This window comes from Mustelus asterias, chromosome 6 (assembly GCF_964213995.1).
Source record: "Mustelus asterias chromosome 6, sMusAst1.hap1.1, whole genome shotgun sequence".
In the NCBI taxonomy this organism is placed as follows: Eukaryota; Metazoa; Chordata; class Chondrichthyes; order Carcharhiniformes; family Triakidae; genus Mustelus; species Mustelus asterias.
In genome coordinates, this window is record NC_135806.1 from 60,341,248 (window position 1) to 60,368,390 (window position 27,143).

The 27,143-nt window shown below is 44.9% G+C and overlaps 1 protein-coding gene across 1 annotated transcript in view; it reads left to right on the plus strand.

Annotated features, from left to right (window-relative positions):
- Positions 1–26,706, plus strand: part of shc3 (SHC (Src homology 2 domain containing) transforming protein 3) — a 303,591-nt gene extending 276,885 nt beyond the window's left edge. Inside the window, exons 11-12 of the mRNA XM_078214387.1 lie at positions 13,612–13,907; positions 26,578–26,706. Of these exons, the coding sequence (XP_078070513.1) occupies positions 13,612–13,907; positions 26,578–26,706 (425 nt within the window). The remainder of the gene's footprint in view (positions 1–13,611; positions 13,908–26,577) is intronic.
- Positions 26,707–27,143: the final 437 nt, after the last annotated feature.

A 27,143-nucleotide genomic window follows, 5' to 3' on the forward strand; every position in this document is an offset into this window, starting at 1 on the left:
ATGCCCCTCTATCTACCCCGAAGGCCACTCATACCCCCTGTGTCCCCCACATCCCCAGGGCCTTTTATAGCTCCTATGCCAACTCTTGCCAGACCACATCCCCACCCATCAACTTTACCCTCACCCCCGCCATGCCAAATCACCAATGGCCTTTGACAATTCTTTGACACTTGACAGATTGACAGTTCTTTGATTTGACAGTTCTTTGACAGATTTGACAGTTCCAATTAGTTAGTGCACTTTTTAATGCAAAAATCTATTTATTTTTAACAATCCTGAAGGGTGCCTGACCTCTCCCAAAGAATTCCTTCCCTATCCCAAAGGGTGTTAAACTATCCCAAAGAGTGTGTGTCCTCTCCCACTCCCAGGACCATATCCAAAGAGGTACGATGAGTGACATTTTCCCATTTTTTGGCAGAGTGAAGCAGCGGGTGGGAAAAGTTGCATGGAAGCCGATAACCCCATTGGTGTCTTTCTATGTCATATCGTTTGGCTGAAAGCCAAAGAATAGTGAAGGGGCAGGTACCACAACATAATGCTGGTGGGATGAGCTCTGATTCACCTCGCACTGCCAGCAACCTAGGTTTTAAAAGATAGAACCAGCCTCCCCCTCCCAAACACCAAACCCCCTCAAACACCACTCCCTTAATACCAGCTCGCGAACACCCCCCCACCATGGAACAACCCTCAAGCAACACCCCCCCCCTTTCCCCATGCAACAGCCTCTCTCCACAGAACACCCCTCCCAACACTGCCCTTTGGCCCTAGCTGTGTCAGGGGGAGTTGCTCATGAAATGCCAGGAAGCAATGCCTCGGCAGCGCCCAGGCATGACCCTCCCCCCTGAATAATGTACTCACCTGAATTCCTCTGGTTCTTCTTGCCAGGTGCATAGTATGAGAGACCTGTCATAATTCAGGTTGCTGTTCCCTCACGTCAACATGAATGGATTATGAAATGTGGGGCTTATCAGGCATAGGGGCCTGGTAATGAGATGCAAGTTTATTGTAATGGGCTTCATTGAGATTCCCATTATGTCATTGGCTGGGGGGGGGGTGGTGGGTGGTGGGGGGGGGGGGGGTGCGGGGACAATTGCAAAGGGAAATCCGACCAGCGTAAATCGCGTTTTGAGCCTCTCATATTTTACGCTCCCATCATTATTCATGCCCACTGCTAATGGGAACACAAAATCCTGGCCCTTACCTCTCGAAAGGTTATCCAAACAAATTTACCAGAAAAGACCAGCTCTTACCTGATGTAACCTGCACACTACAGATTGCACATTCCTGGCCTACCAAATCCCACTTCAGTGGAGGCAGCTGGTGATTTAAACAACCAGATAACTCCAAAAACTGTGCATGATCCTACTCCAGTCCCACTCCCGTGAAAAACTTTTCCTATCACAGTGGATAATTTCACTCTTCCCCATGTTGTATTTGCTCTGCCATGTTCCTGCCCACTCTCCTAACCTGTCCATGCCTCTCTGCAGCCTCTTTGCTTCCTCCTCGTTGCTTATCTTCCCACCCAACTTTGTACTGTTATACAGCTTTAATTTAAACACCTTCCAAGCATTCCAGTTTAATGAGCCTAACAAGGACAGTAATTCAATTATTTCTTTATCTAACACTTCTAGTACCAACTCGAACACAAACAGTTGTAACTCATTTACTGAACATCAACTTTCAACTGAATTTTAACTCTTTACTGCACTCTAACTTCAACTGAACATCAATTTCAACTAGACATCAGCGATAACTATTTAACTGAAAATAGATACTACCGAGTTTAGGAGAACCTTGACCAAGAAATAGCCTCAATGTAGAATCCATCCTCTTATTCTCTGAAGCATCCTTCAGGGTACACATCTTCTTGCAATGATTGTTATATTTGATTATCCCCAGGCACAATATCTCCTTACTTGGCTCAGTGTCAATTTTCTTTTTCCATAACTCTTCTGTAAAGCACCTTGGAACATTTCTTTTTTGGAAAAGGTGCTACATAAATGCAAGTTGTTATTTTCTGGGGCAGTTTTGGAGACACTTATAGCAAAATCACAGCATCAAATTAAGTTACAGTCTGCTTGACAGAATGTGGTTAATGCAGAGTTAATGCAGTTTCAAACATCCAGAGGATATTGGGATCATGAGAAAATAGGTTCAGGAATTTTGCCTAGGTAAAACTGGCCAAGTTGCATTACACTATGTAGATGGATAAAGTGTACGGCACAGTTAGGATCGCTAGATTATAAGACATGTGAAATAGGAGCAAGAGAAAGCCGTTCAGCCCATCGAGCCTGCTCTATCATTCAATAAGATCATGGCTGATCTGACCATATCCACTTCCTGCCTGTCCCCCATAATCCTTTACTCCCATGCCGATCAAGAATCTATCTAACTCAGCCTTCAATATATTCAATGACCCAGCCTCCACTGCTCCACATGGAAGTTAATTCCAAGGATTAATGACCCTTCAAGAAAAGAAATTCCTCTCCAACTCTACCTTAAAGGGGAGACCCGTAATTTTAAACTGTGTCCCCTAGTTCTAGATTCTCCCACAAGGGGAAATATCCTCTCAATTTCCACCTATTAAGGCCCCTCACAATCCTATGTTTCTCTAACCAATCGTTCTTCTAAACTCCAATGAGTATAGACCCAATCTGTTCAAACTTTCCTCAAAAGACAACCCCTTCATCCCAGGAATCGGCCTAATGAACCTTCTCTGATCTGCTTCCAGTGGAAGTATGTAAGGAGATCAGAACTGTACACAATTCCCTGTACAGTTGTAGCAAGACTTCCCTACTTTATACTCTACTACCACCCCCACCCGTATTAAAGGCCAATATTCCTTTGGCCTTCCTAATTACTTGCTGTTAACTTCCTAATTCCTTACTTGTTAACTTTTTGTGATTCATGTATGATGATACCCCGATCGCTCTGCGCCACAGCGTTCTGCAGCCTCTCTCCGTTTCAACAACATACTGTTTTGCTATTCTTCCTACCGAAGTGGACAACCTCACATTTTCTGACATTGTGGGTGGAGTCTTAACATATTTTTTCAAAGTGTCAGACTCAGACAGAGAGCCAGCGTGTAACTCTCCAGCTGCACTGTCCAGTTTTCTCCCCAGATCCTGAGCCTCTCTGTGTGTAAAATCAGTGGGTGTGGATTACGCCTTCACCCTGGTGGGGCGGGTCCTGATTGAACCGGCAAGACTAGCTCCACATACTCAGTTCACTTACTTCAATAACAAACTCCATAGAGATCGGAGCGCCATCTTTAAAGGGTCCCCGATCAGCACTGAAGTGGAACACCCCTCACCTCCCCCTCCAAAACCCCCACACCGTGGAGGTATCAGGCCAACCTGTGCTGGGGCTAATGCCGGGGGCAACATCGGGGGCAGTGCCAGGGCACTCCCCAGGCATTTCCCTCCACCCACCTAGGGGATATACTTACCTTTGCAGTCCCGGGAGAAGGGGGATACTCTCAACTGAATCTCATTTTGAAAGGGCTGTTGTAAACCTCACCGACATGATGTCACCTCAGAGAGGTTTGAATATTTAGTGGAGGGTGGCGGATCATGTGGGAAGGGGGCTGGGTAATGATATCAAAATTTATTGAAATCCATTAAGTGAGGTTCTCACCCTTTGTGAGCATGAACCTGGTGACATCACCGGCAAGGGACGTGGGAAGTCAGGAAACATGACCTTTCCAGGTGGAATCGCATTTCCCGATTCTCTCTGGATTTTCTGCCAGCATCGCCGTTCTCTCATGGGCTGAAAACCACCTCCATTATAAGCTATAAAATAAATGGCAGAACCATCAGGTGCATCAACACACAGAGAGATTTGTGAATACAGGCCTACAGATCCTTAACAGTGGCAGCACAGGTGGAAAAGGTGGTGAAGAAAGCATATGGCACGCTTGCCTTCATCGGCTAGGGCAAGGAGTATAAAAATTGGCAAATTATGTTACAATTATATATAACGTTGGTTAGGCCACATTTGGAATACTGGCCGCGATTCTCCCAAAAGCGCTGAATTGGCGGGAAAACAGTTCTAGATTCCGATTGTTTTCTCAGTTCAGCTTCTCACCTGAATCTCCCTACTGTATGCACTGCAGAGGTCCCAGTCATGAAGATCATTAAAAACCCGGGCGGGGGGGTGGCCTATTTGCGCTGGAGTCTGACAGTTCTGGAACTCTGCGCATGTGCAGTGGCCTCGATCTGTCAGTCTCCCCGTTTTCCAGCCAGCCCGATCACTGGCCAGCCCAGGATCCCACAGTGCTGCCCTTCCAGCCCCCCCTCCCCTCCAACGGCCTGATCGCGGCCCCCACAGCAATTCCCGGGCCAGCCCTGACCTCTCCCCCCCCCCCCCCCCATTCCAGAGCGCCCCGATGTACAGCCCACCCCCCTCAGCAGTGGCAATTCCCCTCACCCCCCTCACCCCAGCAGACACCCCCCCCCCCCCCCCCCGCGGGGTCAGACCCCTCCCCCGGAGGCAGGCCCTCCCCCCCCTCGGCAGACCACCCCCCATCCAGCACACCCCAATCGCTGCCCTCCCTCCATCCCAGACCAATCTTGTCTGCAGAGTGGCAGCAGGACCCCTCCCATCCCCACCGATTGCCCCTAGGCCCCATCCACAATAGGCCCTGCCCCCTTGGCACTGCCCAATGCCCGATGGACAATGCCAAAGTGCCCCCTGGGCATGGGCACTTTGCCCCTTGGGCAGTGCCGGGGGCACAGACTGGCACTGCCAGGGTGCCCATGCCCAGGGGGCACTGCCCCCTGCCACCCGCTCCCTGGGGGGCCCCAATTGTCCCCCCTTCATTCTGGCGGGGTCTCCCACTAGTTTCCCGAATGTGGGGAGCTCGCCTGAACCCCGCTGGAATGAAGTACTCCTGGCGGAGTGGGAGATTCAATCGGGAGCGGTATGTTCTCACTAATTAGATTGAAAACATATTTAAAATACATTTGAAAAAGATTGAAATGACTTACCTGCCTTCCCGCCGGTTTCCTGCGTGGTCTGATCAGCGACTGTTCTCCGGCTCTGGGAGATGCGCATGCGTTCCTGGCGCATGCGCAAATCCCGGAACAAGGCCGGCAACGCGCGTCTCCCACCGCAACCCACCAGAAAAGTTGTGGGTCACGATGGGAGAATCGCAGCCACTATGTCCAATTCTGGTCACCACACTACCAGAAGGACATGGTGGCATTGGAGGGAGCACACAAAAGGTTTACCAGGATGTTGCCTGGTATGAAAGGTATTCGTTAAGAGGAGAGATTGAATATATTGGGATTGTTCTCCCTGGAAAGACGGAGGCGCAATCTGATAGAAGTTTATAAAATCATGAGGGGCATAGATAAGGTGAGCAGTTGGAAGTTTTTTCTCAGAGCAAAAGTGACCATTACAAGGGGACACAAGTTCAAGGTAAGGGGGGAAATGTTCAGTAGAGATGTGCGGAGGAAGTTTTTTACACAGAGGGTGGTGGGGGCCTGGAATGCACTGCCAAGTGAGGTGGCTGAGGCAGATACATTAGCGACAGTTAAGACTTATCTGGATAGACACATGGACAGGCAGGGAATAGAGGGATACAGGCGGTTGGTTTAGATAGGACAACGTGATCGACGCAGACTTGGTGGACCGAATGGCTTGTTCCTGTGCTGTACTGTTCTTTGTTATTCCATCTGCTAATTTTCTGCCCATTGACTTAATGCACATATTATGTATCTTTGCAGACTCTGTTTCCTCTTCACAATTTGCTTTATTCCTTATCTTGTATCATTTGCAAATTAGGCCACCATATAATTGATTCTTTTACCCAAGTCATTCATACAGATCATGAATAGTTGAGGCCCCAACACTGAATCCTGTGGCACTCTACTAGTTAGTTTGCCAACCTGAAGATGATCAATTTATCCTGACTCTCTGTTTCCCGTTAGTTAGCTGATCCTCTATCCATGCTAATATATCACTCCCAACACCAGGAGTTCTGATCTTACTTCTTACGTGGCATCTTATGAAATGACTTTTGGAATTACCTTTCTGGGGGAGATTTCCTCTTGGTGCTTATTGTAAATAATTTATTAGGTGGAACTCATAGAGGAAAATTGAGCTGGGATTGCCACATGTCTGTCATGGAACCCATCTTATTTGTCTCCAGTGTTCCAGCCAGACATAAACTAATCTTTCCAATCTTTACATCATGTCTATACTGCAATAGATACATTAAATCTCTGCTACTTCAAACACTAACTGTTATTTCGTGACCAGTTTTAAAAGTACCCCATAAGTAACTGATATGATTCAAGCTCATTTCCTTAAATATAGCTACAATGCAGAATGCCTACTGTAGCAAACAGCTGTGACACAATTGTAAACTGCTCACAAGATCATAGGATACTTAGGGTTGAGGAAGGCCATGTAGTCGTCTTATGTTATCCATTCTGAACAACTCCGCACTTTACCCACTATTTGTTTCCTAAAAGATTCCCAGTGTTTTCACCACCATCACTCCTTCCAGTATTCCATTCCAAGTATTGATCGCTCTCTGCATAAAGAAGAAATTTTTAAGTTTGTTTATTAGTGTCACAAGTAGGCTTACATTAACACGGCAATGAAGTTACTGTGAGAATCCCCTAGTCGCCACACTCTGGCACCTGTTCGGGTACACTGAGGGAGAATTTAGCATGGCCAGTGCACCTAACCAGCACGTCTTTTGGACTGTGGGAGGAAACCGGAGCACCCGGAGGAAACCCATGCAGACACGGGGAGAACGTGCAGACTTCACACAGACAGTGACCTAAGCCTGGAATCGAACTTGGGTACCTGGCGTTTAAACTTTCTTCTTCATGCAGAGAGCGATCAATACTTGGAATGGAATACTGGAAGGAGTGATGGTGGTGAAAACACTGGAAACCTTTTCGGAAACAAATATTGGGTAAAGTGCAGGGTTTTTCAGGTCGTGAGGCAGCAGTGCTAGCCACCGTGCCGCCCCCTCAACCCAAAAGCTTAATTTTACTTGTTTGGTCTAGTATTCCATGTTCCTATCCATATCTAACGTGCCCTGAATTCATACAGCTTTGAGCATTTTTTAGTTGTGAGATGTGAGTGATATTCTACTATTCATCCCTAGTTGCTTGAGGGCTTTAGGAACAATTGAATTGTGTGTGACGAGAGTCCAATGGGGGCCAGGTTGGTGAGGAATGGCAGGTTTCCTGTTAATGAACCACATGGATTTATATAACAATTTGGGAGCTTTTACAGTTATGTCAATTTCCCAACTGACATCATGGGATTTGGATTAAGAAGCTCAATGTTATTACCACACCAATAACATAACCACTAGGCTACTATGGTCTTCAATTAATCATCTTTCATATGTGTAATAACTTTGAAGGCGATTCATTGTGGCTTCATGTTGTAAAGGGTTTATTACCAACAATATTTATATATGTACCAACAAGGGCTTGACAGAACTGCAGTACACGTCTCCTCTCTTCTCCTTCCTGGCTCCAATTGAGGTTCCGGCCCAACCCCGGACTTGCACCCTGGTATTCAATTGGCTCAGCTTCCCGGCTGCCTCTTCATAGGGTGCAGCCCAATCACGCAGCCCTCAGGGATCGCCCCCTTAGAGGAACCAAGCTACCGCACTCCTTCGCCCCTAACTCCTGACTTCACCTAGGAATAAAACAAAAGGAACATAATCAAACAAAGGCATGCATGGCACAACAAGACATCAGGGACACCCCAAGAAAAACTCATCACAAGTTCAGTCTGTCAGGAGGCTTCTGGACCCTGGAGGAACGTCTCAGTTCGGTACTATGCTCTTCGGAACCAGGATGGGCAGTTGCAAAAGGCAAACTCACCAATCCAGGGTCGAGATCCTCCTCAGTAGCTACTGTCTCCTCCGTTTTGGAAACCGCTGAGTGCTCAGGCTCCACATTTACAACAGGGATCCCTGTATCAACAACTGATGAACCCGAGGCTACCACAGGAGATGCCTGTTGATCCCTGGTATCAGTTCCAACTCTCTGCCTCCAATGACCCACATGTTTTTTTACACAAAGATCTTGTACTTCTACAACGTGGAAGACTGGTCCCATTCTTTCTGCTATTTTACCAGCCACCCGTGTCTGTCCTGCTACAACATTCCTAGTCAGAACTAAATCATCAACTTGGAAAACTCAGTCCTTTTCATTGAATCATGGTTTTCTTTCTGGGAGGCTTGTCTAACCTCTCCCACCCACCCCACCAAATCTGGTAATACCAAATCCAAACGGGTCTGTAAGCGGCGTTCCATTAGCAATTCAGCTGGCATGACCCCTACGGTTGCATTTGACGTGGTATTGAATGACAACAAAAAAACTGGCTATAAATAGAGGTGGAAGCCTATGAACTTGTATTTTCATCGATGATTTGAACATTTGTACAGCTTGTTCTGCTAATCCATTGCAAGCTGGGTGATAAGGGCTGACCAAATGTGGCGAATGTTATTTGACTTGATAAATTTCCAAAATTTCTCCACTGTAAATGCTGTGCCATTGTCTGACGCTAAGACTCTGGGATGCCATGGATGGCAAAAATCTGCCTCAACATTTCAATGTGGCCATTGCAGACTTCATCAATTGGAAATCCAACCATTTAGAATGAAGGTATCGAAATGTCTGCTCCCCTATTACTATGGCCGCAGCTCCTGTGTCGACTTCCGTTTTAAGAGATCTGCTGTTTACTATCAGACTATTTCTATGGGAAGCATCTGAATGAGTTGGACCTGGTTTAAGATACATGGCGTGGGTCCCTTGTTGGGCTCCTCATCCAATTTTTTTAAGGGAATGAAACTAACCATTGTTTTTTTTTGATAAATGCATAATACTGTGGATGCTGGAATCTGAAACAAAAACTGAAAAATGCTGGAAAATCTCAGCAGGTTTGACAGCATCTGTGGAGAGAGAATAGAGCCAACATTTCGAGTCGAAATGACCCTTCGTCAGAGCTTGTTTTTTGGGTTTTTTTTGCATGTTCTGTCCTAACTGCTTAATTCTGCATCATGCTTGTAAATAGCTCTTCCTTTTACATCGATAACGCACATAATTTCAGGACCGGCAGAATTCTTGGGAGTGCTCTTCCACACATTGAAAACAAGCTTTCACCCCCGGTGCTGAACTCCTCGTCTCAGGCTCTGCTGCTTGGCACTTTTCCTCACAGCAGCTGTTTCCCACCACTAATGGTTAGAGTAGAGTTTATTTATTAGTCACAAGTAAGGATTACATTAACGCTGCAATGAAGCTACTGTGAAAATCCGCTAGTCGCCACACTCCTGTTCGAGTCAATGCACCTAACCAGCACGTCTTTCAGATTGTGGAAGCAAACTGGAGCACCCGGAGGAAACCCACGCTGACACGGGGAGAACGTGCAGACTCCACACACTCTGTGATCCAAGCTGGGAATTGAACTCGGATCCCTGGTGCAGTGAGGCAGTAGAGCTAACGACTGTGCCACTGTACCGCTTTGGGCACATCTTGTAACTTTCTTACTCTCTGCTCAGTGCATTCAGTCCCCTGGGTGATCTGCACAGTTTTTTCGAAAGAGATTTTGGTCTCAGCCACTAACTTCTTCTGTATTACGAAGCTGCTAATTCCACAGGCCAAACGGTCTCTTAACATCTCCCCTAAAGCTGGGCTGAATTCACAGTGCTCTGCTCACCCTCTCAACCTGGCCATGATGTCAGAGATGGTCTCCCTTGGCTTCCAGACTGCAGAATGAAATTTATACCACAACATGATGATCGAAGGTTGGGGTTAAAATGATTTTTGACCAATTCAATGAGGTCAGAAGACTTTGGGAACGATCTTAACAAAAACATCCTAAGTCCCGAACGAGTGTGAAAACGGGAGAGTTTCAAATCCGTTTTTTCAGCGAGGGCACAAGTCCAATCTTATGCCACTCTGTGAAAGGGGAGGGGGCAGGGCCTGATCTCACCGGAAAGCTGACAGCTCACAGTAGAAAGCGCAGTTCTGCATGTGCAGAACACAGAGATTTGTCACTGTCTCCCCCACCCCCCTGAATATCGCCCGCCTCACCACCCCCTCCCACGATCGCTGGCCTCTACAGCTGATAGCCCTCCCCTTCGTACGACCTGGTCAATCGTCCCCCTCACCCCCGGCCCGGCTGATTGGTCCCCCCCACCTGTGCTCAGATCAGCTGATTGCCGCCCGCCTGGTCGATTGCTGGTTGCAGAGTGTGCAGTGTTAACCCCGTCCAATCTCAGTTGCAGAGTGCACAGTGTCCCTCCACCCAACTTCCCTAAGGCCCTGCCCCATCCAGGTTCTGCCCCTCCCAATAGGCCCCGCACCCTCGGGCCCCACCCTTTTGGCAATGCCCAGTGTTTGGTGGGCACTGCCATAGTGCCAGGCTGGCAGTGTCAGGGTGCTTGTTGGGCAATGCCAGGCTTGCAGTGCCTGGTGGGCAGTACCACAGTGACAGTCTGGCAGTGCCAGGGTGTCCGATGGGTTCTGCCAGTGAGCCAGGCTGGCAGTGCCAAGCTGGCTGTGCCAGACTGGCATTGCCCAAGGGACATGGCTCCCCACCCCCGACCTCCCCGGGAGGGCTCAATGGCCCATAGTCATCACAACAGGTTCTGTTGATGAGGACCATATTTGATCCTCGCCGGTGAGGATCTTCACCAGCGAGGCCACAAAGGCAAGTAAGCCCCAACGGTTCCGTCCCGGCCAGACTCACTAATAGTATTTAACTCAGATTTATAATCAATTAAAATATTGAATAAAATAAAATATTTCAGGCATGATGCTGACCTCACCAGATATCCGGGCCCGGTAACATAACGATAGGTGAGAAGTCAGGCGTGAACCTGATTTTTCACCTATCTCGCGATCTCACCAGCTCACCCCATCCATCGATGGCAGGACGAGAAGGTAAGATCGTCCCAGTTGTGTCTGGAGCATTAGGTGATGTTAAACTTCTCACTGGGCTGTAGGTTTGTGGGCTTCAGATTGTGAGTAGTGTCACCTTTCATTTTTCCTCTGCTGTGATCAAAGAAATGACGTAGCCTTTCGAAATATTGCCCCCAGTTTCCCACTTCTGAGTGAAACGGCTCAATCATTCCAATGAAAGGTATTGTTATATGGCGTATGTACTTTGCTTCTTCATAGTTTCGATGCTCACACTCCTCCCCATCGAGCTGCTCACTGCAATCTCCTGATGACTAACAAAAGTTTTTCCTCATTGCCAGTGTAATGACTTCAAAGGCAACTCATTGTGCCTTCAAGTTATAACTGATTTATTACCAACAATATTGATATATGTACAAAAAAGGGACTGACAGAACTACAGTACACGTCTACTCTTTCCCTGGCTCCAAGTAATGTTCCTCCACCACCCAATTGGCATGGCTACCCCAGTTGCCTCTCCATGTGGGCTGGCCTGATCAAATGGCCCTCAGAGATCGCTCCCTTAAAAGGGCCAGTCTACCACAATATGGAACTTTCAAATGCCTTTTGTAACTTTATGTACACAGTGAAATAGGGTTTGCTGCATTTCTTAGATTTTTACTTCCTCAATAAATCAAGATTAATCAAATAGGGTCTTTCCAGTCTAGAGATATGTTGCGTGTCATTTTCTAAATGTACAGATCCTCCAAAAATCCCAATAAATAACTCCATTATTTTACATTAAGTGAAACTAATGGATGTGTAAACTCCCTCTGTCCTTATTATCACTCTTTTTGAATATGGCTATCTCCCTTGTTTCCAACATAATGGTACCTTCTCAATGTTCACTGACTCCCTCATAATAATTGAGTGCTTCATGAATTTCCTTGTGTGTGTTTCAACATTGTGGGATAAATCCTAATTAATCGTAACCCTGGGGCTTTATTTGTTTTGACCCCTTTCATCAAGTCGAGGATTTCGATCTGACTTATACCAAAGTCATGAATTAGCTTTGGTGTTCTATTTTTTGAGGAACTTGTTTTTTGTGTTTTCCCTGATGAATTCTTTGAGGAAGAAATCACTCAGAATATTCACAACTTTTGCTTATTATGCGTTTTAAGCCTTTGTGGTTCTTTGATGTTCTCACCACTTCCTCAATTCTCTTCTCATTTTAGCACTGAAATCATTTTTTGCTGATACATTTTGTTTCTTCCTCTATGTTTTTTATGGTCTCTCTTTTCCTCTCCAATAACTCTCTTAATTTGTTCTTGTACGATCTCAGTTTTATCGCAGCAAGCATCGTCTTATTTCTACCCACAGCATTTGTTCATATGGGTGATCTTAACGAAACATCTGAACCAGGCATGAAGTTGGCAGAGGGACTGCGTTTGAGCTGACAAAAGGCCCAAGACATTTTAAAGTTGAGGCTTCATTAGCCTGCAGGAGACAAGCAAAAGCTCCATTGGTGTTCAGTGTTTCTGGGAAACTGGAAATAGGCTGACGCTGGAGGTGTAAAGTGAACGGGCAACGAATCCTCTCCCCTTCCCCCCCTGCCAGGGGATGTGACAATTTCCATATCCTGTATCTTGTTTGGATCATTTATGAAAACCAGTGCCTCTCATGGCTTTGATGATACACTGGGTGCTGAAACAGTCCTGCGTTGCCTTTATCAACTCTAACTCTAAATCACTTTAATCCCACACATATAAAACAGGCACTCCACATTGCTACGTGCTAAATTCACAGGCACAGTGAATTGAGGGGCAACAGCAAGTATTGTAATGGCTAGAAGAACAGGTCAGAGGCTGGGAATTATGCAGTGAATAGATTCTCAAAGTCTGTCCACCCCCTATAAGACAGGTACATATCAGGGTAATGGAATACACTCCCCTTGCCTGGATGAATGAAACCCTCAACAACACACTTGAATCTTGAAACCTTCAGGAAAAATCAATCCATTTGATAGGCACTTCATCCAACACTTTAATCATTCACTCCCTTCACCATCAGTGCACTAGAACAACAGTGTGCACCAACTACAAAATGCACTGCAGCAACTCACCAAGATTCCTTTGACATCACCTCCCAAAGCCATGACCTCTACTGCCTAGAAGGATGAAGGCAGCAGGTGCATTAGAACATCAGCACCTGCAAGTTCCCCTCCAAGTTACCTGCTAGCCTGACTTGGAAATATATCACCATTCCTTCATTATAACTGTGTCAAGCTCCTGGGACTCTCTCCCTGCAGCACTGTGAGTATCTATATCACATGGACTGTAACTGGACAAAAGGCAGCTAGCCACCACCTACTCAAAGGCAATGAGGGATGGACAAAAATGTTAGCCTTGCCACTGACATTGACACCCTCATCCACAAACATATAAATAAAAGTTACAATATTGTTAGAAGTACTAACCAGATGAATTTTTACACATTGCCTGTGGATATTTTACTGTATGAGAATCTCGATGAAATATATCTCGTATATAACATGTTTTAACTCCCAATACAGAAAGGTTGATGCCATTCCATCTTACTGAAGTTACTTTCATAAAGTTCTTTTGTTTGAGTTCATCCCTAGACAACTTAGGATGGTAAACATCTGGAAGAACAGACTGATGGAGCAAAACTAAACTATTTTATATCTGTTTCTTGTTTCCACTGTGACCAGAACCCTTTGAAGATGCCCTAAAGCATCAGACAGGTGGGCAATTTTCAAACAAATCTTCATCTCTTCCGTGTGACAGTCCTCATTTATCTAAGACAACCACAGATGCAGTGAAGGAATGTCTCAAGGAGGAACCATGGTATCATGGCGAAATGAGCAGAAAGGATGCAGAGCAGCTCCTGACAACCGATGGTGACTTTCTGGTTAGAAAAAGTACGACCAACCCTGGATCCTATGTGTTAACAGGCATGCATAATGGCCAGGCTAAACATCTTCTCCTGGTTGACCCTGAAGGAATTGTAAGTAATCATACTCAAGACACAGTGTTAATACTGCTGTTTTCTCAGATTCTGGAATAAATAACTACATCCAGTTGTGTAGAATTATCTTCTGGGGGATCTGGTATTATAAAACACGCAGCAGAGATTTTGGAAGTTAATGTTAATATAAGTACAAATTAAAACACAGACTTGTGTTCAATGTTCAAGTGTGCAAAGTGAATGGCGATGTGGTAGGAAACAAATGAGCTGCCAGAGTTGGCCTTCAAACCAGCTGCCATTCAATAAAGTGGCTGATCCTCTATCTCAACTACACCTTCCCTTATTCCCCTTTATCACTTGATGTGTTGGTATCCAGACGTCTATCAATCTTTGTCTTGTAAATACTCAACAGCTGAGCATCCAGAACTTTCTGGCATGGAGATTTCCAAGAATTCACAACCCTTTGAGTAAAAAGGTTTTGCCCCGATCCTATCCATGACTGACTCCTTATTCTGAGGCTGTGACCCCCTAATTCTACACTCCCCAGCCAAAAGAAACATCCCCCAACATCTACCCTTAAAATGTTAATGTTTAATAAGAAAAGCTCACATTCTTCTAAACTGTAGGAAATATAGGCCCAGTTTACTCAGTCTCTCCTCATAGACCAATCCCCAAATCCAGGAATCAGCCCAGTGAACTTTAGTTATACTGCCTCCTCATTCCCATGCTAGAGAGGCATGCTCGGCACATCATAGTTAACGAGGTACCAACCATGCCAGAATTGGAGAAAGGTGTGTTATGTCACAGACATTATACAGGTCAGATACTATTGGATAGAATTTTACGGTCCACCGCCAGTGGGTTTAGAGGCAGGGAGGCTGTATAAATCCCTGGGTGGCCTGCTTGCTGACCTCCCGCCTGCACCTGAAACTGTCTACTCACGCTTGTCCCAATTGGGGCCCTTAAATATTGTCCCATATGGGCTGCTTCCCATTCAGCCAGAATTTATCAGCTGGCTGGGGGAGTTTGAGGGGCAATCTGGCAGATCACTCTGCTCAGGCCTTAGGCAGGAAAGGAATGCAGCAGCGCATCTTCATCCCAGGCCTCCAGACCAGGTGCCACCGCAAGGTCTTTTACCATCCTCCATACCTCCCTGCCTTGCTTTGCCATCACAACCCCCACATCACCTCTCCTCTCACTATCGGGCCTACACTCCCATTCCTCCTTTGAGAACCTGCATCTAGATGGTCCTTTTTTGAATCCATTGAAGGAATGTGTGCATCGCTGGCTAGGCCAGCATTTATTTCCCATCCCGAATTGCCCTTGAGAAGGTGGTGGTGAGCTGCCTTCTTGAATCGCTGCAATTCATGTGGTGTAGGTACACCCACAGCTGTTAGGAAGGGAGTGCCAGAATTTTGACCCAATCACAGAGAAGGAACAGTGATATATTTCCAAGTCATGATGGTGAGTGACTTGGAGGGAAACTTGCAGGTAGTGGTGTTCCCATGTGCCTGCTGCCTTGTCCTTCTAGATGGTAGTGGTCATGGTTTGGAAGGTGTTGTCTGAGCAGCCTTGGTGAGTTCCTGCAGTGCATTTTGTAGATCCAAGGTTTCCAAACTGTGGTCCATGGACCCCCAGGCATCCATGAAAGGTCTCAGGGGGGTCCATGACACTGGCGGGCACCACGTGACCAGCAAAATGCTCAAAATTATAAAATAATTAGAGAAACAAACAGGCCAATAGAGCAAGGCCTCTCAGAGCATCAGCAGCCAGTGCTTCAAGAGGCCTTGCTCTGATTGGCCCATTTGATTTATTCGATCTCGCTGTTGCTGGGCAGAAAAGCCCATTGCCAACAGCGAAGTTGGGAAGATGTACTGGATTTTTGAGAGATCATTGTCCAATATTGACGATAATGACCAAGGCCATATACTGTGGATTTAAGAAATATGGAATACAAATAGAAAATTTTGGAAATATCCAGTGGGACCCTCAGCATCTGTGGCGAGCGAGAGTGACAGGATTATATTCCAAGTTGTTTGACTTCCATGAGAATTGACAATTGTTTGCATTGTAATAGTTTTCTTCATGTAAGGAGCAAGGCAGGGAACGGTGTAAAGAACAAAAGGTATGAACCGTGTTAGGATAGAAATCAAGAGAAATGAATAACAAAATGAAAGATAGTACAAGGCAATGTGGACGATGATGGAAGTTTTTATGGGGGAGTTCCTTGTGTAGTCTATTCGTTCCATCACTGCTGCCTGGCTCTTTCAAAATGCAATCCAACTGAACCTCTCTTTACCAGAAACCATGCAAAGTTTCCTCCGTCAAATATGTGCCATTCCATTTGAAGGCATTTGTTTTATCCATATGTAACAGACTCTCAGGCACTGTATTCGAAACCCAAAACACTCATTGCACAGAAGCATTTTCTTCATATCCCTTCTGGAACTTTCGCTGATCAAATAAAGCTGTTGTCCTTTGGTTAACTATCCTTCAGACACTGGGGCAGTTTCTTTTCATTTACTCTATCTAAAACCTTCTTGATTTCAAAGCCACTATCGAAACCTCCTTCATTGCTCTAAAGAGCATCAGCACATCCTCTACACTCTATAATGGGAACATTTCAATAAGTCTCGCCTGTACCCAATCTCAAGGTTGCATGCCATTCTTAAAGAATGTTGCCCAGAATTTGACACAATAATCCAGCTTTATTTGATCTAGTGTCCGATATAAAATTGCCATAACATCCTTGGTCTATTTTTGAACCTCAGTGTTTTGTTTGAATTCCTGTTCCGCTTGCCCAAACCTCTGTTTGCCAAATAACAAGGTTTCACAATAGATTCTGAAAGTCTGTGGACATTGACCTGCTCATGATAGAGGCAAAGATAAGAGCTTTTCAATATCACAGGTGCACATACTACAACAAATGCAAACACAAATGAAGAGAGGCAGGAATCTGGGAGATTGTTAGTGTAACAAGGGCACGAGACATTTTAATGCCACTAAGCAGCTATTAATTTCCCAGACAACATTCACAGAATCACAAACCCACAGGATACTACAGTGCAGAAGAGACCCTTTGGCCCATCGAATCTGCACCGACGCATGAATTTTATATGAGGAGAGGCTGAGGAGATTGGGTTTGTACTCGTTGGAGTTTAGAAGGATGAGGGGGGATCTTATGGAGACTTATAAGATAATGCGGGGGCTGGATAGGGTGGAGGCGGAGAGATTCTTTCCACTTAGTAAGGAAGTTAAAACTAGAGGACACAGCCTCAAAATAAAGGGGGGTCGGTTTAAGACAGAGTTGAGGAGGAACTTCTTCTCCCAGAGGGTGGTGAATCTCTGGAATTCTCTGCCCACTGAGGTGGTGGAGGCTACCTCGCTGAATATGTTTAAAGCGCGGATGGATGGATTCCTGATCGGTAAGGGAATTAAGGGTTATGGGGATCAGGCGGGTAAGTGGTACTGATCCACGTCAGATCAGCCATGATCTTATTGAATGGCGGGGCAGGCTCGAGGGGCTAGATGGCCTACTCCTGCTCCTATTTCTTATGTTCTTATGAAATGCCCTGAGCTGCCCACCTAATCCCACTTGCCAGCACTTGGCCCATAGCCTTGAATGTTATGGCGTGCCAAGTACTCATCCAGGCACTTTTTAAAGGATGTGAGGCATCCCGCCTCCACCACCCTCCCTGGCAGTGCATTCCAGACCATCACCACTCTCTGAGTAAAAATGTTTTTCCTCAAATCCCCCCGAAATCTCCCACCCCTCACATTTCACTTGTGTCCCCTCGCAACTGACCCTTCAATTAAGGGGAACAGCTGCTCCCTATCCAGCCTGTCCATGCCCCTCATAACCTTGAACACCTCAATCAGGTCACCCTTCAGTCTTCTCTGCTCCAACGAAAACAACCCAAGCCTATCCAACCTCTCTTCATAACTTAAATGTTCCATCCCAGGCAGCATTTTGGTGAATCTCTTCTGCACCCACTCCAGTGCGTTTACGTCCTTCCTACAATGTGATGACCAGAACTGCACACAGTACTCCAGCTGTGGCCTCACCAAAGTTTGATACAACTCCATTATGACCTCTCTGCTTTTGTCATCTATACCCTGATTGATAAAAGCGAGTGTGCCATATGCCTTTTTCACCACCCTGTTAACCTGCCTTTCCGCCTTCAGAGATTTATGGACAAACACGCCAAGGTCCCTTTGTTCTTCGGAACTTCCCAGTGTCAGACCTTTCATAGTAGACTTCCTTGTAAAATTACTCCTTCCAAAGTGTGTCACATCACACTTTTCAGGGTTAAATTCCATCTGCCACTTATCTGCCCATTTGACCATCTCATCTATATCTTCCTGTAACCCAAGACACTCAACCTCACTGTTAACCACCCGTGTCATCTTACTGACTTACTGATCTTGCCCTCCACATAGTCATCTATGTCATCTATGAAAATGTTGAACAATAGGGGGCCCAGCACAGATCCCTGTGGTACGCCACTGGTCACTGGCCTCCAGTCACTAAAGCAGCCATCTGTCACCACCCTCTGTCTCCTACCGCTAAACCAATTATGAATCCACCTTATCAGATCACCCTATATCCCATGTGCATTAACCTTCTTAATAAGTCTCCCATGTGGGACTTTGTCAAAAGCTTTGCTGAAATCCACGTAAACTACATCAACCGCACCACCCTCATCCACACACTTGGTTACACGCTCAAAAAATTCAATCAAATTTGTTAGACATGACCTCCCTCTGACAAAACCATTCTGACTATCCCTGGTCAAACCTTGCCTCTCCAGATGGCGATAGATTCTCTCCTTCAGAATCTTCTCCAATAGTTTCCCAACCACAAATACAGACTCACTGGTCTGTATTTCCCTGGCTTGTCTCTACAAACTTTCTTAAATAGTGGGACCACATTAGCTGTTCTCCAGTCCCCTGGCACCTCCCCAGTGGTCAGGGAGGGATTAAAAATTTGGGTCAGAGCCCCTGCAATTTCCTCCCTTGCCTCCCACAACAGCCTGGGACACAATTCATCCGGACCTGGAGATTTGTCCACTTTAAAGTCCGCCAATACCTCCGATACCTACTGCCTATGATAATTTTCTCTGGAGCCTCACAGTCTCTACCCTCCCCGAGTTCCATAACTACCTCCATACTCATGGGTGAAGACAGTTGTGAAATATTCACTTAACACCCTACCAATGTCCTCTGCCTCCACCCACAGATTTCCCCCTTGGTCCATAATGGGCCCTACTCTTTCCCTAGTTATCCTCTTCCCATTGATATACTTATAGAACATCTTAGGATTTTCCCTACTTTTATCAGCCAGAGCTTTCTCATATCCCCTCTTTGCTCTCCGAATTGATTTCTTAAGCTCAATGCCTCCGCAGACTTACTCCCCTTATACTTGTTAAAAGCCTCTCTTTTCCTTCTCATTGTATCCTGGATGTCTCTGGTCATCCATGGTTTCTCTGGGTTTGTTACACCTTCCTATTACCCTAGAGGGAACAGGTTGGGCTTGTACCCTCCCCATTTCATCTTTGAACACCCCCACTGCTCTTCTGTAGATTTCCCCACAAGTAACTCATTCCAGTTTACCTTGGCCAGATCATTTGTGCCTTCCTGTTAAAGGTGAGAGAAGAAAGTTTTGCATTGGTTGCTGCACTTAATTTTTCATTCAAACCTTGACATGTTTGCATTTGGAAGGATTCCTGAAGGCTGCATACATGCCGTATTACTGTAAGATCATTGTCCAATATTAACATGTTTGTGCAATGTCCAAAAACTGAGGATGTAGGAACTATGAAATGCAAACAGAAAATATTGAAAATATTGGGACCATTAGCAGCTTTGGAGGGAGAAGCAGAGTTACATTTATGTTTGGAGAGCTTCTATCAGAAATACCAATGGCTTATATGTCTGTGAGTGTGCATAAGGATGAGTGTGTGTGTGTACAGATGAGTGAGAGTTTGTGTGCATGTGCGTGCAAATTAGTGTGTTTGTGCGTGTGTGTGTGTGATAGTCATATGGTACAGAGAGGCCCCCATATAGTCAGCAAGTAGATATGCAGACAAATCACTGAGGGTGTGCAAATAATAATAATAGGATAATTATATTAGAGGATTTCAACATCCCTGACATTGATTGGGATGGTCATAGTGTAAAGGGTTTAGAGGGAGCAGATTTCTTGAAATGTATTAGAAGAGCTTTTTATGTCAATATGTAGAAGATTCAACAAGGGACGGTGCAGTGCTGAATCTAACTCAGGGGAACAAACCCAACAGGTGTTCAATGTGGCAGTACAGGAGCATTTTAGTGATAGCAACCGCTACACAGTACAATTTAAATGTGTTACGGAAAAGGAAAAAAATGGTCTGCAAAAAAACAGTTTTGGATTGGGGGGAAGGCAAATTTTATTAGAATAATGCAGGATCTGGCCAAAATAGACTGGGAACAGATTCTTGTGGGAAAATCTACAGCAGATCAGTGAGGATGGCATGTGCTTTAGACTCATTCAACACACTTGGTAAAGGCAGAGAAATAAATACTTGACAAATATACAAACTCCAACTCAACCACACTTCCACTGCCCCACCCTAATGTTTGGATTTTACCAGACCTTTGGTTACAGGATGGGAGGTGGAAAGGCTGGCAAAATGACATGGGAAGGCAGGGGATAGGATGCTCATCATCCTCCCACCATGATGCTATTTTACCAGAGGCAGGACAGGTCTGGCCTGTGAACCTGGAGCCAATTGAGCCAGTTAAGTGGTCAATTATAGGCCTCTTTCTGCCTCTCTTGGCATTTTGGGTGCCTTCCAGCACCTCACAATAATGCCAGGGAAACCTTGGCTGCATCCTGAGGGGCTTGGAGGGTGGTGGCTTCCTTTTCAAGCACCCTTTTACCCCTGGAGGGGCCTCCATAGCAGCAATAGTCACCCCTAAAGCCATGGTGTTGCCTTCCTCAACGACATCTCCCCCCCACCCCCGCCATGACCTCACCAGGGCCTACTTGACTGATACCATCATTCCAGATCCCACTTACCTCATTGTAAGGGTCATCAAACGGCCTCCACGCTCCAGGTGCGGCCCCAGCAGTGGCCCCTGCTTCTGGTGGCACTGTTGAAGTTGCTGAGTTGTCAGCCTCTGATTCACTAGCAGCTCTTATGGGCAGGCAGCTGCTCTTAGTCGGGATGGCAGTGCTGGTAGCGGTATCTTAATTGACTGCAGCCAACAAGAGAGAGCCCCCAGGTCCCACTGACAGCCGACATAGGTTCACCAGCTCATTTTCAGCCCAGGCAGTGGGGTCCCTGCTGTCGCTGTAAAATCCATCCTATAAATCTTATTTACCCCCATCCGTCTTGAGCTGATAAAAAATCAAATGAAAAAACTTTTTTTTCTGTAAACTTCTTGGGTGGCATGATGGCCCAGTGGTTAGCATTGCTGCCTCACAGCGCTAGGGACCTGGGTTCAATTCCGGCTTTGGGTCACTGTCTGTGTGGAGTTTGCACGTTCTCCCTGTGTCTGCCTGGGTTTCCCCTGGGTGTTCCAGTTTCCTCCCACAGTCCAAAGATGTGTAGGTTAGGTACATTGGCCATGCTAAATTGCCCCTTAGTGTCAGGGGGACTAGTAGAGTAAATATGTGAGGTCACAGGAATAGGGCCTGGGCGGGATTGTGGTCGGTGCAGGCTCGATGGGCCGAATAGCCTCCCCCTTCTGTACTGTAGGGGATTCTATGATTCTGTGATGCTCACCATACCTGGGAAACCTCCTGCAGATGTTTTACATTCCTTGTTGTGCCCACCATTTCTTTGATTCTGACCTTCTTTAAAATCCACCTCCTCTGAACTCATCCTTGATTCCAGAGCCTGTATCGATCTTGAATGTACTCTCTATTCCCTATGCCACTCTTTCACACTGAGCAACTTCTCAAAACCTGGAGCTGAATCTTGTGCTGGGAATACCTTGTATAACAGTCAGGTACAAGCTCACCCCAGTTTAGTTGGTTCACTAGGCAGTCATTTAACAGCTGTCAGTATTATATTTTAAGCTTTGGAATGTTGAATGATAATACATCAGATTACATGTGTGCAGGAGCATTTTTTACAATGTTTTTAAAATGTATGTCCGCATACAGTAGTCAGCCTTATTCCAGTTTCTCTCCCTCTCTAAGTGGCCACTCCTAGGATTTACTAATCATGCACAATAAGCAGACAACAGACACACATAATTAAAAACCAAACAATTGAACACTACATTCAGGCTATTAATTGGCCTGAGATGGGCCTTTGACTCCCATCCTGGATTAAGACCTGCCATCTAACCTGACTGACTATTCCTCTACCATGACTATATTCATAGCTGGGTATCCTTGGAGAGGGACCATGCAGTGTCCATTGGCACCCTCGAGGTCTTCCATGTTCATTGGGACTGGGGTGCCCTATTGACCCCTTTAGTCACATCTTAGTTTGATGTTTCTAGTTTCATCTGTGATTTGTTTTTTGTTTAGGGCAGTATCTCTTTAAGGGACTGGCCCTTTTACTTTGTCCCTCAGTTTGTCTAATTCAGTTTAATTGCTTAATTCAAAAGAGTTGGAGGAAGACCTGCTTCTGAGAGCCTTTGATCATCAAATGGTTGACAGTTCTTTAGCCCCACCACTGGGAGCAGTGACCACTGCTGGGACTGCAACAGATTCCAAGGAAAGGATGCTGTGATGGAGCATCCGATGGATCCTCAGCCGAGGGTCCCAGCAGGAACAAGGCGAGCAAGTCCCAGCAAGGGGTTTGGGCGATGGAGATCATTGATATATGGCAAAATCCACAGGGGAGAACCACCTGTGGGGGCAGGGACTGGGCCTCCAATGGTAGAGGGGCCTCAAGAAGGAGGCAGCGGCTCTTGCCTGGTCACTAGCTTGCCAGATTTCATCGGTCAGGTCAGACACTTGGCAGGGCATCCCCCATCATGAATAGAATCCTAGCATTGGCTGCAGGAGGCCGTTAAGTGGCTATCAATGAGCTATTTAAGGGTTTTAATTGGCCTATGGTGATTGGGCTACCTGGCACCTCCCCTGCTTTTGGTAAAGTTATTGTGGAGGCGGGCATGACACCACTGCCATGGTACCCAATTATACACACCCCCCCACCCTTCCATCCGCTTATCCCACCCAGGGGCCCATAAAATTCCAACCCAGTAATTTGGATACTTTTCCTCACTCTCCCTCCAAGGCTTAGTTTTTCTTGTTTGTTATAGATGAGATCAAAATATAGGCCATTATTGTTGCCTGTGTTGGCATACAGACATGGTTTCCTTTTTTACTTCATCAATAGCACATTACATTTCTCCCAACACAGTAGCTAAGTGCCAGCAATGAATGTCTATGTTATTAAGAATGTTACGTATAGGAGGAGATTTAATTTGAAAAGCCCTGATTTTTCCCTCGCCACCCACCTGTATACAGAAAGTGGATTTTTGATTTTGATTTGCTCCCCTCTTTGTAAATGGTGACCTATTTCCCAACCCCTCAGTTTTGATGTGATCCAATATTTAGTAATGACCCCACAGCAAAACCAAGATAAGATGAACCTAAAGGGTTAGTTTTATTTGCACACACTCAAACATGGGAGGAGGGAAGCAACCTTGCCTGCTTTTCACTCAAACCATATAAGAGGAATAGAGAAAAAGAAAGTTTACAGAGCAAAGACCACAGAGAAAATAATTATTGCTTCACCTAAGTCCAGAGTCTAGAATCGATGTCCATTGAAGACCCCTCACAGACGTCCACAGGTTCAAACCTAATGCTGTAAAATTTACTTTTCCGGTAGAGTTGACCTCACAGCAGGGGATAGGCACGCAGAGCTGCATCTGTCTTGTAGGCAATGGTAAAGAAGTTCCAGTAGAAACAGTGTAGATGGGGCTCGGTATTCAATCTGGACAGAGCCCCTTTTCAATGCTGCTGCTTGTAGATGTTAAAATGACAGACTAAGTTTTCAGTACAGCAAGGCAATATAACTGGTTCCACCAGCTAGGGGTTTAGGTCACATAACCCCCAGCTCTTCACAATTTCTTTGACAAAGGGCATGTATCCCTTTGTCATAGTCCCTGAGATTGTTAAATGTTCCAACTGTTAAGACTTGAAAGGAAGGTTGCAGGGTCATTTGTCCTAGCAGATGAATAGTCTCTGTTTTGCCAGACCTGGCTTGTGAAATGCAGATGCCTTTGTATAGTTCTCTTTGAATTTGGTCTCTGCAGCCCACAGGAGTTATTAATATCTCTTGAGGCACAAGTTTCTGCGATACTGCCATGGTAGCTCTTTTTGATCAAGGATAACAGACAGACATATCTTCAGCCATTTTTAAAGGTTCTATGGTTCTATGGTAGATGGTAGGACTCTGAAGAGTGCAGTTGAACAGAGGGATCTGGGAATACAGGTACAGAATTCCCTAAAAGTGACGTCACAGGTGGATAGGGTCGTAAAGAGTGCCTTTGGTACATTGGCCTTTATAAATCGGAGTATCGAGTATAAAAGTTGGAGTGTTATGGTAAGGTTATATAAGGCATTGGTGAGGCCGAATTTGGAGTATTGTGTACAGTTTTGGTCACCTAGTTACAGGAAGGATGTAAATAAGATTGAAAGAGTGCAGAGAAGGTTCACAAGGATGTTGCCGGGACTTGAGAAGCTGAGTTACAGAGAGAGATTGAATAGGTTGGGACTTTATTCCCTGGAGCGTAGAAGATTGAGGGGAGATTTGATAGAGGTGTATAAGATTTTGATGGGTATAGATAGAGTGAATGCAAGCAGGCTTTTTCCGCTGAGGCTAGGGGAGAAAAAAACCAGAGGGCATGGGTTAAGGGTGAAAGGAGAAAAGTTTAAAGGGAATATTAGGGGGGGCTTCTTCACGCAGAGAGTGGTGGGAGTGTGGAATGAGCTGCCAGATAAAGTGGTAACATTTGAGAAAAACTTGGACGGGTTCATGGATGAGAGGGGTGTGGAGGGATATGGTCCAAGTGCAGGTCAGTGGGACTAGGCATAAAATGGTTCGGCACAGACAAGAAGGGCCAAAAGGCCTGTTTCTGAGCTGTAATTTTCTATGGTTCTATGGTTCTAAGGTCTTTCTCCCATTTTTAAAATTTTAATAATTAGCCATGAAGATAAATATCCAGTATGAGATTTAGTCCCCTGACTAAAGCTTCACACTTCATAACAACACAAGCTGAACTTTCAACTGCAATAGGACATAAGATAGATGCTATTAAATTGGGTACCCATTATATTTCTCACCTGACTTTTCTTTCCACTAACTTCAATGGAAGTGACAGGCGTACAACAAGTGGAAAGTCCCAACAGTTTCCATTATCAATATTGCTGATGTTGAAAGTCCCAACAGATGGATTAATTTTAAACATTACCTTAACTGCAGTTAACACATTAATGATACACGAAACAGAATAATTTACCTGTTTCATTGTGATGAGATTTTTAAACTTCGTATCACTTCCGTATGTCGTTCCAAAGCGGTAAATGATGCAGTGGCACCAGACCTCTTCAACAGTACAGCTAATGTTGCTCAATAACTGATCAATATAAATCTTTTCATTTTTAGAATGTTTCTTTTCAATGTCATTCCAAATGAGAGGAAAAATATGTCTTGGTTGTAGCAAACCAAATAAATTTGACTATTCTGAACCCAGTTCCTCATACATATACATTCACACCTAGGTTTAGGTTTGCCATCAAAAGGCTGGAAAGTGGAGGTGGGATGTGAGGGGGTATGCGTTTGATATGGGAAATGGAACTATCACCCTGAGCAAGAGGAGATAGTTTTCTCAGTTGGAGCTAAGGCTCTTTGCTGGGACAGTTTAATGGGAGTTTTCTTCTGCATTGGCTGCACTGTTCCTGAGTTGGAGGTTCCTGATGCTGACAATATATATAAATGGAAGCATATTCTATTTCCTACAATCCTTCAACTATCAATGGACACAGAATTTTCATTCGCTGCAGTTTTAAGACTTTTCTTTAAAAAAAAATGACTGTAACTAGATTTGGTACAAAAAGTTGCAATTGAATCAGAAAGTTTCACATTGTCTGTGCTGCCTCTTTTGTTCCTCTAGAGGGCTGTTCTGTAAACTGTTATCATCCAGGTTACTGAATGTGGCATGAATGCTTGTACTAATCAAGTAACTAAAATTTTGAATTGGTTTGTATTTACTTGGAATGTTTAAACAGAATTTTTTTAAAAATTCCTGAAAATACACTGTGACCCTCAAGTCAGGAAATATGCTGTTTGGAAACAGCAGTTGTCGAGAAATTCTTTGAAAAGATCCTCAATGTCATCAGCATCATTTTAGTTCAATACATAGGGAGCAGAAGCATGGAAGATATGATATTTGGATAAGTAAAACATTTTTTATTACGGCTTTATAATGTTTTATCACTGTTTTATAGTTCAAGGAAATAATTATAGCTACGGTGTTTTCTGGGCCACACATTTTTGGTTGCACATTCTAAAGTCATTCTATAATCTGGAAAATTCTGAAATCCAGAAATGATTTAGTCCAAAGCATTCTGGACTGGAGAGGTTACAGTGTATTCCAATGCAATGAAAAGGCACCTTAGTCCTGTGTGGAAAATATAAAATGCCTGCATGCTATTTTTTGACACTAAACTTTTTATATTCTTCATTGTTTGTTTTTAAAGGTTCGGACTAAAGATCATATATTTGAAAGCATTAGCCATCTTATCTGCCATCACCGTGACAGCAATTTGCCTATAGTCTCAGCTGGAAGTGAACTGTGCCTGAAGCAATCAGTTGAGAGAAAGCAATGATTGCCAGAGCTAGTCATGTGATTTAATAACCTGGTGGAAATTGTTATTCCCTGGCCTATTGTTTAGTGGAAACAGGGAGAAGATCTCTGAATTTCAAAGATAACTGTTTGATTTGTGTGAATTGATATTGTGTGGCTCACAAGAAGCAAGGGTTTTACTTGAATACATAATGCAAAAGATCGGGTTGGAAAAAAAAAGGTTGTGAAGATGTTTGATGCTCTGTATTTCAACTTGAATCATTATATTTCTAAGAGATATTGAATCATTTACTATTGTACAGATGAAATGCTGATATCTAGCACACATGATGCCGAAATTATATTTTATGATTTTCTTCTTGATGTCTTCACACGGAACGTTTCACTACAGAAGCACAATATTTAAAATGTTTAAAGGAAGATGTTTAACTGAAATGACTTTAATTGCAGCTACTATTT